This window comes from Cephus cinctus, unplaced genomic scaffold, assembly GCF_000341935.2.
Source record: "Cephus cinctus unplaced genomic scaffold, Ccin1 Ccin1_scaffold0597, whole genome shotgun sequence".
NCBI lineage: Eukaryota > Metazoa > Arthropoda > Insecta > Hymenoptera > Cephidae > Cephus > Cephus cinctus.
In genome coordinates, this window is record NW_014333243.1 from 1,151,870 (window position 1) to 1,170,266 (window position 18,397).

At 40.8% G+C, this 18,397-nt stretch overlaps 1 protein-coding gene across 10 annotated transcripts in view; it reads left to right on the forward strand.

The window, feature by feature from the left end:
• LOC107269064 (neurexin-1) overlaps window positions 1–18,397 on the forward strand; it is a 192,801-nt gene that overhangs the window by 106,621 nt on the left and 67,783 nt on the right. For all 10 annotated transcript variants that reach the window (XM_025086238.1, XM_025086239.1, XM_025086240.1 and 7 more), the window contains 2 exons: window positions 8,724–8,882; window positions 12,439–12,591. In XM_025086238.1, coding sequence (XP_024942006.1) covers window positions 8,724–8,882; window positions 12,439–12,591 — 312 coding nt within the window. The remainder of the gene's footprint in view (window positions 1–8,723; window positions 8,883–12,438; window positions 12,592–18,397) is intronic.

Below are 18,397 nucleotides of genomic sequence, written 5' to 3' on the forward strand. Positions count from 1 at the left end.
CTCCCTGTATCTTTATTTGTCTTCCGTACGTCCTGAATTCCACATCCTGGTTTCCGGGACAGACGAATCAGCAGCTTTGCTGCGAAACTCCATGGTAAAGGCTGGAAAATCATGGAGGTAAATATACACGGTGTACCCAACATTTCTGAGCTTAGCGATACCGTAGGTACAGTATTGCTTTAAACTTTTTATTTTTTTTTATTTTACTACTTTTCATTCTGGAACGTTACCACTCGGAGTCAAAAGTCTAAAACGCATAAATACATCTGCTTTGCTTTCGGAGAGGACGGCTTCGTCCTTGCGGTATTCGAATTAGCATATACGGGTCCTCGGGGCTCGCTTGGAATTTCTTCACGTAGTCCACGTCACAGGATGAAAGGGAAGGATTAGAGTGAAAAGTTAGATGATATGCGAGTGGAATATCTAGTCGAGCAATGGAAGTCCTGAAGCGTGATGGAAAACGATTCGTCGTACAGTAATCTAACCTAACCTAACCTAACAGCAGATTCAAAGAAGAGTTATTAATTAATACTCCTGCTTAGCGGATTCATACAGTAGCAAACCTGTTGGCTTTTACTAATGCGATTAGATCCTTATTAAAGTAATGATGCCGCCCTGATGTATGCGCGCATCTCAAAGCTGTTACTTATGCCACAGCGTGGGAACAAAATCTGCCCTGAGACTAATTAATATTCCAAGTGAAACTCACCTTTCTAGCTACAACGTTGAAAAATATCAAGAAATCAATACTTCGCTTTAGCTTAGAAAACACTTTGACGCATAATGCAGAGCTTGATGAAAAATTTTAATAGTATATATATCTATACAGTAATTGGATAATTCTTTTTTTAACGAAATTAAATTTCCACTTCGCTCGCACCGATCCAGCATCCCATAAATAATTAAATTTTCAATGCTAGACAAGTTAACCATAACGTGAATCTTATACTAAAGAGAAATTGAAGGTGATACAAAATATTACTTCATTATTGTAAATTTACACTGACCATGGTACGCGACTGTTTTTGTTGTATCAGGTAATCACCGCGTGTAAAGTTCGGTCAAACGAATACGGCCGTATTATTTCACAACGATCCACGTACATTGGAATAAATAAGATCAAAATGCAAATCATTCTGGATTTCGTTGGGCGAAAACGGGAACGCGAGTATGAAAAGAAATGTAAGAGTAAAAATGAGTGAATTGTCAAAAGGGGTAGGTACGTGAGGGTTTCGCGTATAAAAAACACGGACCGCGCTTGGCAAGCCATCCTAGTCTGAGGTACGTAATATTATTTCGCTGAAATAAAAACCTCATGGCATAATTTCGCGAAAACATTTACTCCGTGTCGTCCGTTCCATTAAATGTTCCCTTCCCGTCCGCTGTACCCATTTGCCACGACAAGCCCGGGAAAAGGACTGTTCGCCGATGCAAAGTAGAGAGAAGTTGGGTTGAGCTCTTTAAAATTCTTTCGCCGTTCAAATTCACCACGAAAAACCCTTAAGGACCTGACTCGAATCAACAGCTGTCACATTCAACGAAAGTCTGGAAGGTTACGGTTCCCTCGGTACACCCTCTCGACGATACGTGACAATTTGATGTTATAATATATTTATAGGTACTTTTGCATATGCGTTAGTTTCGATAAAGAAATCGAAAAATTTTTTTCGTGGTTTCGTAATTTTTATACACTTTTTTCGTATCTGTCTAAGAAGAAGCAGGGAGAAAAGAGAGAGGGTTGGAGAGAGAAAAGCATAGAAAAAAATTGAGGTTAAGTCACGGTGCGGGTGCGGCAGGGGAGAAAGTCGGAGCTTAAGTCGACGGAGCCACATTATTCGAGTGCGTCTGAAAGGAAGTGTGTGGAAAAAAGAGAGCGGGAGACGAGAGGGAAGGAGGGAGGTTGAAAAGAAAGAATAAGAAAAATGCTAAGAAAAGCGACGGCGATGCCATAATTCACCTCTGAACTACGGCATGTTCCCCCCTCCCCACCCTTTCTGGTTTACTTTTCCCCTAGAGTCGTGTATTCTCATGAGAGCTACACGACATTTAATTGCCACCTCAGTCATTCCTACGATTATTATTCTTCATTCAATTAAAGTGTCATTAACTTTTTATCCCTTGCTTTACCATACCTTACCACTGTTTCAATTAATGAATAAAATTTCTCTCTCTTTTTATGTATATATCCCTTCAGCCTAAGAGATAAAGAATTCTTGGATAAACGTGAGAAAAATAGTCGCTCTCATTCTGATTTATCATCCCAGAACAATAGTTCTCGTTCTCGCAACGCAAGGACTCCCGTTTGATAATGTTTCGTTCTCGTTTTACTTCTGAACATTGAACTATATATTCTAATGGTCGACCTGCCACGATACTCGAGCGATTAACGGTGCACGTTTGCGCGCGCAGCCGAGCTTCCCTGGCTCGAGATGCACGTGCTGGGACGATGAGAGTTTTCATAAGTACGACACTTGAATAAATTTGATGGCCGACGAAAAACTTTTCTCCGAGCTTGCGAGGCACTTATCAACATAGAATGTATGATCCTCGTTAAGGAAAGTAGGAAAAGTAAATTACATACGTACACGATACGGCAGCTCGTGATACACTGAAGTGGGTATACGCATTCGTGACCCAGCTATCCTGTCAGCTGTAATAAATTTATACTATATTATTTCATTTGGATATATCATTTGGATTTCCACTTTTTTATTTTTCCACGCAATCTCATCTAACGATTGCAAAGTATTTATTACCATTTAGGGAAATATTTTTTATATTCAATACTGCGTGTTCATTCAGACGCTCGAGTATACACATTTTCTTTCAGCAGTTACATGCAGACAGTTACTAGTACTTTGGTGCAGTGGTATCTATAGAGACTTAGAAATCTTGTACCAATCTTTTCATTCCATTTGCAAGTTTTCCAGTTGATGCTTTGACGTAGATGTTATGTACTGTGACGTAATTTTTCGTATCACGGTCACAAGGCGACACCAGCTATCGATCCAGACAAGGTTCTCGCTTACCGGTTCCCTTCGAGTCGCCACCATGCTCAGAAGCTACGCTCTCGGGTTGATTCCTACGGTTACGTCAATTTTATCGAAAAGATTTTCGGTCGTTTAGTCGAGGTCTAGGTGCTCGAATCGGCCATGGAGAGATAGGCTCGACGTACAGAGTTGCCCGGCAGAGGAGAGTACCCTACGGAGACGTCTCCACGGTCTGGCAGAGGTCCGGATGACATACCGGCACCGCGTTCGAAAAGAGCAAAAGGCTGTAGAGCGAGCGGAGATAAGGCTTTTGATATGATTAAGGGCAAGAGAGGAACCCCCTGACCCGAGTTGACGATGTGGTGTCCAGCTGTCGCCCGATGCCCTGGAGAAGCGGCCGTAGAGAATCTCCAAGAGTTACGTGCCTTTCGCTAAGGATCTTTGTCGATTTGGTTTAAATGGACGATCCAAGGTAAAGGGTAAGAATTATTGGCTATAAGGATCTCGACCAATCACAATGATTAGTTCCCGATTTTGAATATTATCAAAATCAGTCTGTCTTGGGACACCGATCGGGGTGCCTCGCGCTCCCGGGCTATTCATAGTTTTTCTATACGGTATAGAAAGTTCCCGCTTGTGTAGTTCTCGCGTTGCTCTCTCTATATGCAAAAATCCTATAGATTTTTTGCGCGTGTTTCGGAAGTGCAGTGCTGTGCTATGATGCAGTGTCCACCTGAGTGTCCCCTGGATGCAATTCTCGGCCTTCACGAATCAGCTGAACCATCTCCGGTGAGAACTCTCATTGGTGAAGGGATTTCGATTTTATAATTCTGATTCGTTCTGCTATGTTTTCGATCAATTACTTTCTGTTTCCGGCAACATTTATCATTCAGTTGTGTTTGCTGATTTTGTGCGAATCCAAATATCAGCACCTACGAGTGCGTTTCTCGATTTTACGCGTCCCCAAAAATCGACAAGATCCGTTAAGCTATCGTCTTTTCTGATAGGTTGCCGTCAAGGTTCTCGTGTGGCCGAAATTGAAACTGTTCGACTTTAACTCTCAGGTCATACCGATTCGTCAGTTCCTGGTGAAAAATGAATTGGCTGGCGTCCGCCTGGCATGAAGGGACAAAGGATGGACGGCCGAAGGTGACGTAGGTTAGTTCTCGGATTTTCGTTATCGGTATCGGGTTAAGAAAATACATTACAGTACGTAGCTATAGTTTCTACGTGGATTGTATAGAGTATGGTATACAATAGATAAAGACAGAAGAACATTAGGAAAATTAATATTACGGCGTGGTACTTTTGTTGAATATCAGATCAAATTCATCTGATTTGAAGATCTTTTCTCAGCCGGTAACTAATGAAGTCGGAGAGCATACCCACTTCACTTTACCTCACCTCCAGGCCCACTTCGTAGCCACCACCCCCTCCCGCCTTCACCCTCTGTACGCTAAGAAGTCCGCATTTCCGTTTACTTACCGACTACATTAGTACGTACTAATGCAGGTGTGACATGAAAATTAATGTAACGGTTAAGCTGCACCACATTGCGCAACCGTATAATTTACCACGGCGCCTACTCATACGATTCGCATACACGCTGCGCTAATTTTCATGCAGAAATATCACCCATTTCCACTCACTTCAGCAATGTTTCCAGGATCCCCTTGAGTATTGAAGTTATTTTCGCAATGCTTAACGCCCTCCATCTACTGAATCATTATTGACTATACGTACAGTGTGCATATATCCACGATGTGGAAACTGTAAAGCCCCAGGGGACTCTTTAGCTCTGAAACTCATTCGAAGATGACCCCTCCGTAAATACATACTAATCGCGAGTATCCCGTGACTAGTATTGGATTATTAATGCCTTGATGAGTTATTTCGAAAATTTTTTCTGAAATTAAACAAATAATATTTTTAAGTTAGAATTTAATATGAGAATAACAGTTTTTGGTATACTTGTGCAAATTTATTATTTGAGTATGAATTTGAGTGACGCCTCTTCACGCTGCACTGTGTATTCGCTATGACCAACTTTACAGTCGTTTCGTGCAAAGCCTTTATTACACGAACCAAAGAAAGTTACCATTTAACTTACTTACTTCGTCAGTTTCGAAGATCCGGGTGATTTCGTGCGCTTCAGTTACGGTGCACAACGTATCGTAAAGCTTTCCGGTGTCTGAACCCGCCTCCGGGGGTTAACTGGGGTCTTAACTGGGCCTTGCTTCGTTTTCCTTGAAAACTAACCAAAGACGCCTTGACGTCGTTGTTGACAAAATCAATATCGCATGCATCCCCAGCTTAGTTACCAACCTTATACTCCAAGATAAACAGAAATAATTCAACCCGACATTTAATTCAGTACCAGTCCAGTAGGAGCCCTAGTTAGGCATCGACTACGTAGTTTCCTAGAATCTTAGTTAAAGCAAATAAGGGCAAGATAAAGATCACCAAGAGAACGTAGTGTGCTAGATACATCAAACAGTACGTACTATTGCCGACGGCTACAGGCACTGTTTGTTAATAATTAGCACTCATCAACTGTTTACTAGTAAGTGAAACATAAGACAATTTCGTGGAATTTTACCTTAACCATGGAGTATGTATTCGTAATAGCTCCCAGGGAAAAAGCTCTTTAGTCGTTCGAGCTTGTGGTCGTAAAAGCTCCGACGAGAATGACAGGAAAGCCTAGAAAAACATTGCGGACTCCTTTGCCTCACTTTACTTAGGTAAAAGAAATAATTTAATCATTCATAAGACTCAAGGGGTCTATAAGCTCATATCATCGAAGGACAGATAACTTAATGAATTTTTTTTATCTTTTTCCATCATATTTATTAATTTCGTAAATAGTTGCCATATTTATGTAGTAAATAAAAATGTGTACAATCGCACGTTATGGTCATACCAAAAAAAGTTGGAATAATCTTGGAAATTTTCTTCGAATACTCAAGGATCCATCTTTCGCATTACCCCTGCGCAATCTTCACAATTTCCCGCAGTGCAGTATTACCGAGCTTTATTTGTTCATGAGAAAACATTGAAGATAAAAGTTCAATGTAAGCAGCAGCTTGGTATTACGAAGAGCGAGCTCTTCCTTCATCCACCTTTCGCAATTCTTCTCGTCGTCGAGCAACTTTCGGAACGGAGTCAGGGACCTAATTATGGGTACCCGGAAGAGTCGAAAATTCGTCGGGTAATACCGGAACCAAAAGAGCGAGTGCCACGAAGCGTAAAGTAGAATATAACGAAGTTAATGAAGATAACGAAAGAGCTAAAGAACAACAAGGAAGCAAAAACATAATAGGATTTACCGTAATTAAAATAATAAAGTTCTAGTTACTTCATTACAGGTAGCAGGTTGATTCTTTTTAAATACTTTCTAATTTTATAATGTGCCAATGTATAGGCATAACCAGATATACATATATGCACAGTATATATACATGCTAGACAGTAAAATGTTTCTTTGCTACACAAAGCTCCAATTCATATCAATATCAAAGTTTGAATCCCAATGCCTCGAAAGCCTTTCGAGACTTCATTAACCATTAATTACAGTAAAATCTCGTATCCGATTCTGCACATACCCCTCCGGTTAGCTGTATAGCCAGGATGCTGAGATGGGTTGCGCGCGCAAGAGATAAAGCCACGTGCGTTTATCGCACGCTCCCTATGACAAATGTTAGGCAGTAAAGCTCCGGCTGGCTGGAAATTAACTGAGACTGGATGCGCGTTACGGTTAGGTTAGGGTTATGTTAGGTTGGATAATCTGGACTCGGTGGTACGGACCATTCTCGTGAACAGTACTGGAGACTGGGAACTGATGGTGAGCTGCTTTGGGACCTAGTACCTACTCTACGTCTTGGATGTAATACCATCAGCCTTCATCCTTCTTCTATCATCTTACCACCTTCATCCTTCATTAGGCTAATAGCGACACGTGCTCGTTTGTTTCGAGATGGTAGCAATCTCCTCGTCAAGTAATGTTAATTATGTAAACGGGATTGCGGTCGATTCACTGGCAAGGATATTTCGGATACAACAATCTCGGCGAAGTTATCGGAACTGGAGGGATTGCTGTATGGAACAAGCTAACGGAATGATAAATCCATCATTTTATTTCCGTAGGGAAAGATTATTATTGGGGTTCGGCTAGGCCGGTATTTAACAATGTGACGTAAAATGCTATTTGAGCTTGAGACGACAATATTTTGGGTATAATCGCTTGAAGGGATATTGCGAATGGGGCTTGATAATATTTCTGTTATTTGGAAATGTGCAGGGTTAATTGAAATTTTTCTGTCGAATACTCTTATTCGTGGTTTTTTTTTATCTGTATCCCTTTTTCTTTTCACTGTGATAGTCATCAGTTATTGGTAAAGACGTTGAACTTGTTTTGATTTTCAATGCTATGCATAGTGGAAATTCTTTGAAATTAGGTAAATCGTCGAAAATATTTTCTAGGGAGTATCGTAAACTATCTTCGTTTCGTCGGGTTCACATTGACTACGAGTCCCACCCTCTTGAACTTTTTCCAGCCTCGGGTCGCCAAACGCCGTCCGCGTGCTGCTAGACTCGCTTTCGCGCTTTTCGTGCGAAATAGCGAAGGGGATTAATTGGCTTAATTAAAAAGTTTTACAGCGGATTCGCCGTTCCGCTGGGATTATGCCCGCAAACGCGTAAAGCCGGTATTACAAACGATAACGAGACAAGCTTTGGCACGTTACGCGAGCGTAACAATTAGCATGTGGCTATTGCGAAAAAGCGAGGGTTTGGCTGCCAAGTTTTCCATTAACATCGCTAAGGAATTTTCAAATTATTCTTTTTATGTCATCGCTGCATAAAGGATTTTTTACGAGCGAAATCGATCGATAATCGTAATCATACTTCGATATGACCATTTTTTGTTATCCAATTTTGATTGGCTCGTTTTCTGGAAATCATCGTATAACCTTTATAGCATGCCATCCACGGTATAGGCACGTGCTATAAAAACTGTACATTGTATGCTTTATAATGAAAAAGTAAATTGTACAAAAAAATTGCCCAAAAGCAACGAAAGCCTTTCAATTAGATAGGAATTTGTAAGAAATATGATTTCATCCCCTCATATCTTAATCAATAAATTCAAAATATAATTTCCAAAGATTTCTGGAAAAGCTGATGAGGTTTTCGGTGATATCGATATCGGCAGATATTATTGGAACGATCACCTTCGCGCATGCGCATACACTTCCATGACTCTTTTTCCACAAAAATCTGAAGCGTCACTCATCCCTAATCAAATTTTCTTAATCAATTGTTAAAAGCAAAAATATTAAAATAATACACGAAATTGATGCATGGACGTAAAATATAGTAAAAGTACTCCCGATGATATCTCAGACCCGTAAGAAAACTACGTGGTCTTTTTTATTTCACGCCATGGATCTTCTGCAGGAACAATTTCTGGAGCACGACTCCCGGTACTCCTCTTTCTGAATAATGGATGCGTAGGGCGTCGCGGACGGGAGCCAAAGACGAATGGCTGGCAAATCCCAGTATCTTTCCTTTGTCTCAGTTCATACATGTATGTAAATATCCGCATAGCGTCCAGATCTACATGCGCATATACAATACACACATACTATATGTACGCGTGTTAAATTACAAATTAAAAAAAAAAGAGAAGTAACAATAAAAAATACCCATTATAATTATTTTATTTTACTATTACAGCTTTCAGCAATGGTCGATGGAATTTATACCAAACACGAACACACGGCAGGATCCTTCACTAAGCTGGCGAGTGATCGACTCTTGGTCGGTGGCGGCGCCGATGCCAGATCGCTTCAAGGGGCGAAGGGAATCAACAACTTCGTTGGATGCCTTCGCAAGGTAAGTGAGCTTGCTTTTCCGAAGCATTAAAATCCTCTTGGAGTAAGTCGCAACACTATGGGTTACATGGGTGAACATCGTTGGCGTCTCGGTGCCCGAAGGTTAATCCCCTTTCCAATTCTGCGCACACGAGACACTTAAAACGATGCAAGGCGCTTTTCGGCTCGAACGATATTGAACCTGACACATCGGCAGGGTCGGAGGGCAGCGAGGGAAGCAACTTGACGACACGAAAATTAATGATAGGTTCGACGAAGTCGATTATTAATTTTCGCAAAATATTCTGGTACGTGGTAAAGCGTTACAGCACAATAGTTCCGTCGTTATGAAAAAGGACAATTACGCAAAGCTGTATGCATTTTTAATTCGTTATCGTCACTGGCCACGCCACTATCACTTCCCCAACCCTTGCTCTTTGATCTCGCTACGTCATTCTTAGAGCCATAAGTAGGTTAGTACCTAACAACGAAGAAACTCGCGAAACCATCACTCCTCCTCTCTCCCCTCTCTCTCTCTCTCTCTCATACCGAACGTCCCTTCCTCGCCAGGGCACCTCCTGACGGCGATATCACGTTTTATTACCGCCGCCGCGTTTCATTAAAAGATAAAAGGCCTTGTTCCTTTTGTCTTGCGCTTCCGTAATATGAAAGCCGCTTAACTGAAGTATCTCCGATACACGTAACAATACTAAATAATTATTGCCACGCGCCTTTACCTCACGACCAGGAGCCCTTATTTTCGCCTTGACTACCGATTTCATTCCGGTCGCAATAGAATTTTCGAGACTTTGCGGTTCGGATCGATAAGATAAATTTCGCAGAACGCTTTAATGTGAAAAATAAAGAGCCGTGAGTTTACGCGTTATATTTCTTTTGTTCACTTATCATGCAATACGTGGGTCTTTGTTTGGATGGTCCGTTCGGTTGATGACTCTCGTGATGTTGTCTGAAAGAAAGCCATGTGGAAATTCATAAAGCATGTATATGGTGTAGTATGGTATATGAAAAAAAAATAAAAAAATAAAAATCTACCCTTAGCCATGACGTAAATGTATACTCGCGTACGTTGGGCGATTCCATAAAAATGAGGGAGTCCTGGAGGGTGGAGTATTTTCAGAGCGAAAATAAAATTAAAAAAAGAAAAATAAGTATACAATAGGAGAGAATGGAGTGGAAAGTTATGCTGTCTCCGGAAACTCTTTTATTCGCAATTTTACGATGAAATCGAGACTCTTGTCAACATATCTTCATGTAGACTTATTTTCTATACATATATGCAGGTACGTACATAAACGTAAAGACGTGAGTACAGTACTGATCAGTCGCGTGTTGTATATGGCGTCGAGAATTTTTCTTACCTAGAAACTCGGTATAATCTTTCGGCAAGTACGTATAGGGTATTTGTATTGTTTTTATTTGATTTATACGCTAGAAGTTGTGGACTGACGAGTTGGATATATGTATATGTATTTTCAAATATTTCTCGAAAGACTGGCTTAACCGATAGTGAGGTTGTTCTTATAAAGGTATAGCGAATCTTAAGCCGCGATTCACTCAACGGATATTTCCTGTCAAAAAGCGATTCTCCAGGGAAATTTTTATTTTTCTCATCCGTCCCCGCCGGATATTTCTGTTTATTTAACATAACGTAATCGATACGTTATAAAACGACTTCGTCGAGCTTTCTGTCTCGTCGACGGTTACGTAAAGCGGCAAACTTTATATTCAAACGATGTATGTACGTGTTATATATTATTTACGTACATGTATATACAATATACTATATCATTTGGAGTAATAAAGAAGTAAGAAAAAATTGATACTAAAAACATATTCCAATTAAATTAAAATTTCAATATCATTTTATTTACGTATTACCGGATTAATTGAAATATAGATATACTTGCACGCAGATTTTAAAAGTACGATAATTAAAATTTCACAGAAGCCATTCCTCTATACTTTATGGTAAATCCATACCAAGTTCCAATTTTTCTCATTTGTCGAATTGCAAATCCGACGTCATTGTTTCACCGATGAATTGAAAGTGAATTTTATTGGGTTTTAAGGAAATTGCCCGTAGCCCCCGGGGGACTTGCTCGAGAAAACACTGACGAAGATAGGGACGAGATAAAAAAAAAAGAAAAACAAGAGCCTGATTCATTACATGGAATTGGAGAGACTGTCGAGTACGGATCGCAGACGTTGTTTCCTCTAACAATCGTTACAACTTTCATTGCTTCTCGCTGTCTCATCTGACGCTGCGGTTGTTTGCACAATTTCAAAAAAAAAAAAAAAAGAAGCTTTCTACAACTTCGACGTCATACACAGTTTTACTATAGCGCCTGTACATACTTCAGAAAAGCAACTTCAGAGGATATCACTTCGCGCGAGAAAATTGATCAAAAACAAAAACGAACTACGTAACAACAAGGTTCAAGTGGCTAAATAAAAATAAAACGTAAAATACACTGTCACGAAAATCCCAAGTTCCACGATTATTAATTTAGCCAAACTCAAGTTTCAGCAGCGAGACGATCTTTAAGAAAAAAACTGTTTATCTCTTTCGCACAAGTGGCCAATATTTGTTGTCCGCCATTGTTATTTCAGGTTATAAAAATATCAAGGGATGCGTATCGCGTTCGATCGGCCAATGAATTTTCGATGCGAAATCGAAGTTCAAAGTGCCTTGGTAAGTTTGAGCCCGATGCCAACATCTTCCATCCGTCCATTTAAAGGTTATCGAAAATTTATCACCATGGAATACGAAGTTTCTAGTGGGGTGACTCTCTTGCATTGTTAAAAAAATTGCTTAGAGACCTTATCTCGTTTGAAACTGACTTCCCGGACCCATTAATATGAAAGATGCTGAGAACGAGGTTCTACGTCGCTCGAACAAAATGACCCGTTCTGCACGTCAGCTGTGCTCGGAAGAGTCGAGGCAGATAATGCTTGAAATAAATTGAAGCAACGAATCAAAGAGCTAGTCCGTACCTAGATAGGTGCAATTGAATTGGTACCAGCTAGCACAGCCATCCGAAGCCATTATCCCTCACGTATTTACCTCTCGGTGAGATAACCAAACAGCATAAGATGTACATGTTTAGCAATGCGATTAATCTCCTTAGCCTTATACACATCGATGCCTATAGATACACACAACAAGTAATCTACTTAACTCTCTAACGTCAATAATGTAAGCACCTTGAAACTGGATAATCCTGTGCATCTACTTACACACGGTATAGCGATGCGATCACCAAATACGGTATTTCAATCACTGTGTGTTATCGGCTCGCGCTGTATAGTCGTAATGTAAAATTGTCATGGAGAATAGCCCGTTAAAAGTTTCTGTAGCTTTGAATGAACGGGGGATCGATATTCGTTAAGATGCTGCCGAATGTCAATAATTTACGAATTCACATGGGTCCCAAGGTCGATTGACGAAATTTTACAATTTTTTCATCCCGCTCCGTCTACGACGTAATATGAAATCGCAATAAAACCTCCTCCCGATATTCCGCCGCTGCGAGGATAACGCAAGTAATCTGTTACAGGTCGAATTTGCAGCGGAGGGTGTAAAGATGGAGCTGATAGAGGCTGCCAGGAGCGGTGCCGCAGGAGCCGCGGCATGGGGCAAAATGGATTTCCATTGTCGGGAACCCAGAACCTCGGACCCGGTCACATTCACTACGAAAGACTCGCATCTCGTGAGTATTGCCTTATTTGTTTCCATAGAACCTTTCGTCCGCTTTCAGATACACGATAAATTTTCGCGGTGGAGAAACGCGAAGGACCGTTGTATCCCATTGGGAGACACGTCCCTTGCTCATACACTTGTGTCTCCCTATGTAATACACTTCGTTGACTTTCAAGTTTAAGAAAGTTTCGGCCACCTACTTTTCAAGTAATACGTTAGACTGTGCGTATGAATAATGCCCATGGCACAAGTGTCACTTGACAAGTTTTCAATCGCCGTTACGACGAAAGTTTCGATAATCGAAAAACACGAGGCACTTGTAAATGATAGGAGAAAATAATGTATCGTTAACGATACTATTTCGCTTAGGTATAGTGTGTGAGAGCGAGTGAGAGGGAGCGAGTGAGTTTCATGAAAACCGCAATGGATTCTGGGATAGTCGTAAGACCGTGGGAGATCGACGATGAGAATTCCAATGAGAAGTCAGTCACTTGGCGAGAATACGATACGAAAGGTGGTATTAGTTAAGTTTAACGCGAACATAATTATTGAGAGTTATTTATTTTCTTAGTCGGAAGGCGTACCGTCGGTCATATTTATTGTGTTAAATTTCGTGCGCGGTTTAAACAGGATACTCTCGTCGGTAATGGCAGGAATCGCGGTTATCGGCATCGGACGGCAAACTCCGGGAATGAATAACGAGCTGCCCAAAATTTTGAAAATGAACAGCGGATACTCGCGTAAGCGTTTCTCATGTCCGCGAATAGTCAGACGTGGCTGCAATTCTAAAGTAACTCGAGTAAAATTAACTTCTAGGCGTTGTATATCTATACAGTTGTCCTTAGTTATTAATTCTTGTTACATACCGGATATCACGGCATCTCCCGTATCTCGTAGGAAACCTCGACGAGTCAAAGGGTACCGCTGACATTCTCACGAGAGCCGAACACAATAGTGTCCTTGTTACTATGTCCACCAGTGTACATTCCTTTACTTATATTTTCCAAGCCCACAGACCTCAAGCTCCACGTTTACGAGCGTGTCCTTCGGGAGCTTATGGTCTTCCAGTAATGTAGGGTATGAAATACCATGCGTCCGTGCGAAGGCTTCCAAGGGGGTTTTATGGTCCAAGCAGTTTCTCATTTCATTCATTCCTTCGTCATTCCACGCGAAGAGTAGAGCAAACTTGCCGCAATCACCTGGCACTGGACGTACGCCGAGGTACAGCGTGAAAATTCAACGGACATACAGGAGTAGACGTTCGATAGGTTGGAAAGAAAAAAAAAAAAAGAAAATTATTCGAAGCATTAAACAAAATGGTTTTCTCTTCAAAGGCCGTTCGACTTTACACGTATATTCCTTTTATACGTACGTATAATGCACGCTCGGAATATTCGCGGCAGGTACCTGTAGACGATATAAAGAGACATCGTTAAGCTGAGTTGGCCGTTGTAAAAAATCATTGCTTAAGGAGAATTTGCCGGGCGATAACGCGAACCCCTCTCGTTCCCCGTTTAACCCCGTCAAGGAATTCCGGTTTAGCCAAGAAAAGACGAGGGCTGGGATTTCCTCTAAAGGAGTACTTAAGGACGTGTACCGAAGGGCTGATCTGCGCCTTTCCCTTTTACGCGGTAATGGTCGCTTTATCGGTCGTGTCAACGTTCGTCGCGCCATTTCCAAGTCGCGAATCTACTGTTATTAGCTATATACAGTCCTACCCTAGAAACGTAGGCACGTGATGGCGGCACCTACTGACTCTCTCAGGGGTGTTAAGAGTCTCGGGTGAGGTTAGGCGCAGCTACAGGTCGACGCGGCAAAGAGGGTGAATACGTGTGAACTCCTCTGTCGGTGGATAAATCCGTCGCGACATGAAAACGCGACGTCGTCTACCTAAGAGGATCATATCGCATGTGCTCGTTCTTTTACACGTGCTACGTGTGTCTCGATACGTAATACAGCGAATGGACTGCGCGTGGGACGTTCGGAGTCGCGTTGTACAATTCACACGGATTCGCACGTGGTCGTCTTTGTACTCTCGGCGCGACTGTAGGTAAATGCAGGGGACGCACCATGTAATGCGATATGAGGGAGTAGAGACAACAGCGGGACTTTGTTCGACGATCGCCTTTGAACTGGCGTCTAATATAAAACGACTCGTCAGGATTATACGATTTTCTGTTTAGTCGCGAAATCGGCTGGCAAACCGAATCCGTAAATAGTAACACGCTGAGCGGTCGCGTAACGCAGTTACATTTGCGGTAATGCTCGGATATACGATTTGCACGGGACCGTTTAATTGAAGCATCGGTTCGCATTAGCGTTTGTCATTTAGTTTTGTAAATTTCCAATGGGCCGTCATTATCGAGCATGATGCGTTATGTGGTTCGCGATTCGGTTGACCCAAAAGCGCCCGGCGAAAATTCGCGAAGTAACATTGACCTTGTTTAACGTTAAGAAGTCATGTCGTAAATGCATGTAAAACCGTGCTCCATGGATTTTCAAGTGAAAAATATCAGCTCGATCCCACTAGTGCCAAGATGGCTTTGTAAGGATAGGGTTTGACTTTAGGAACATTGCCGAAAATTGTAATGAATCTTTTAAATTTCACGTAGCAGATTTTTCATTAAATTTGATCAATAGCCAATCAGAAGACGAATTTCGATTTTATGCGCCATACAGACACATCCTCTTTTCATCGTACCCGTCAAACCGCCCTTACGGATCCCCAAGTAATTATCTTGGTCGCGAAACTTCCCAACTTCACCGGAAAACTTGGCGCGGTCGAGACATCGGCGTATAAAGAAATTCCCAATTAAAATTCCGTCGTAAAGACACGATCACGTTACTGAGAAGCCAGCTATATGTCTATAGGAATTTACTATCAGTGGCAGACAATTTCTACGGTGGACCGGACTGGTTGTCCAATTGTAGGTATCGTAGATTTTCTGTGTGAATTTCTAAAGCACGTGCTTCTATAACTTCACGTATTCATAGGCTGGGTATGCGCATAGTGTTCATTTCAATGACAAAACAATATATATTAACTTATGTAATATGAAAACCAGACAAATAAAATATACGAGACACATAAGCACAAGGCCGTAATTGAATCATGTTTGCACTTCTGGCGCTCCGCTAGAAGACCCAGTGAGAGTTTAGCGAAATTAAAAAAAAAAAAAAAGAGAGGAAAAGTGGAGCAACTAATTCCAGTTAACGCGCCGCAGCTTCATTGAAACGTACATTCCTAGTTTTGGCGAGACCTCAAATTTTTACCAACAGCGTACATCGGAAAGCGTCTAATTGAAATAAAAATTTTTCGAAATTCACAAATAAGTCATAGAACTCAGCGAGGCTTTACGTAGGTCGCACTGTATAGGGCGGGAAATTTTAAATTAAAAAAAATTTCTCGTCTCGAGCAAGATGCACGTAATGACGATTAATATTTATCCGAGAATCGTACGTGTATCCGTGAAAGAGTCCCTTGAGTTTCCAGGTTTTTGGTAAAATTGACAATATATATATATATACACTCTGACCTAGTTATTTATCTGCCTCTTCCTTTTTTTTTTCTCTCGGCACCTTTTCTCAACTCATCGTCCATTTTCATCACCAGAGATCTCTGATAGAACGAACCCCGAGATAGAGGGCCCCAAGAGGATTGTGATTTTTGGAACAAAACAAGTATACGAGCTATAGTATGCTAGGTGCATTTTTCCTGAAACTACTACGTATTCCAAGGATTTGATCTTGATTAACCAATCAATTCGCCAATCATGAAAATCGTGAACAATGCGGAGTAATTGGTGCATCTTCGGTGAAGTGAAGTACACGCATATTTGAGTAATTTTCGATATTGATAACCAATACTCGTCTTCGTTTAACTTTTACGTAAGGACAGAGTTTGCAAAATTATACGTCTTCTTTTTGTCGTAAGAATTTATCATTGCGTTCTTATCAATAACGACTTTTTATTTTTAGATTACGGATTTCCGCCCATGTTCCCTTGAAGTATAAAATACACAAAGTAATATGCATTACATGACTGTTACTCAGTAATAAGTACCATTCGAATTCCTGCAGACAAAGATTTCTCCACTTGCATGTTACTGCGTCACTGAAAAAGTATTATAATAGGAAAAAAAGTATTAAAAATTTGAATTATACAAGTGCGAGCCTTGGATTTTGTTTGATACATTTGGGAACAAACATTTCTTTAAATCAGACTTTCAATTACTTATTGCAGTCTTTATAATATATGCGGGTATACGTTTCTGGAATACTTTCCTTTCTTACGTTATACAAAATCGTTGCTGGACAGTCGAGAATCTTTTTACGACATTTTTCCCCCATATAGTTCAGTAGGTCTGTTAGAAATCGGACTTGACAGTTTACAATGTGTTATAGGAGTCATTAACGTAAATATCCTCTTGACTGGGTAATAACGTCCTATATGTATAGCTATGCTGTTGTATATAGCATATAGTGTAGTCTAAATGCTCCAGGAACGTTAAGCAATTTTGCATATATTCTCTTTGCTTTTTTCCTCCGCGTTATTACTCTGCAGTTTTAATTAAGGTATACGTTAACGGGCATTGCCAAATTACACCAACTATGACAATACTTTAGCCCCTTGGTTATTTAGAGTATCGTAAAAATAATTCACGTGTAAAGTTTCTAGTCTGTGTATATATATATATATATATAATGCCTACTAGTATTTACGGATATTACAGACTTTTATATCCACCACTTTCTCGATTGGGTTTCCTCTTTCGCGATATTTCTCTTGAGTCGACCTCGCCGGTAATCGTGGACACGTCAGCGAACTAAATGCCTACTAGTATTTACGGATATTACCCAAATTACACCAACTATGACAATACTTTAGCCCCTTGGTTATTTAGAGTATCGTAAAAATAATTCACGTGTAAAGTTTCTAGTCTGTGTATATATATATATAATGCCTACTAGTATTTACGGATATTACAGACTTTTATATCCACCACTTTCTCGATTGGGTTTCCTCTTTCGCGATATTTCTCTTGAGTCGACCTCGCCGGTAATCGTGGACACGTCAGCGAACTAAAAATTTTTTTTTTCTCATTCTTAGCGCGCGTTTTGTTCATTCATCGTCTATATCTAAAAATAGACTACTGATCGATGTGTACCGTATACGCATGTATTTATATATGCATGGTCTGTTTGTACCACTTACAGCAGACTTGCCCTGACGGCAGTACAGCCGGAAATTAATAATGGTTCAACGTCCGTCAATTTTCATTTACGTGCGTTCACCGATACTTTTATATGCTGAGTTTCGACGGGTTTACAAGATGCGTGCGAATTTCTCGCAAGACTCTCTATACCCATCACGTTGCAAAACTCTCGAAATTGTTGTAGCTTTTATATAATCTTATTATCCGAAATGCTTATTCTTAGTCAATTACATTTGATTTTAATTGGCAGTGACCTATAGCGTTCGCTGCTTAAAGAAAATTCGTAAGCAAAGGTGCACTTCTCTGTGTAGGCGAATAGCGCTGTGCGCGTACTCGTTTAATGCGGAATCCGGAACGCTCTAATAAGCAAAACAGTGGAATCTCTAGTAATCCAATTAAGCAAAGACACGCGAATTACCGCGAATTCCCTCTCGGCTCTACTCTTCTCTTCCTACGGTTGAATACCACTTTCTTCCTACCTCCACCCTATCCTCGGAGTCTGTGCGCGTCTGCATGCACGGCTACTGCCAGGAATTAGGAACATACGGGAACAATAGTTCGTATATCGAATTTTACAATGAGATGCGAAGCGTTCGATAG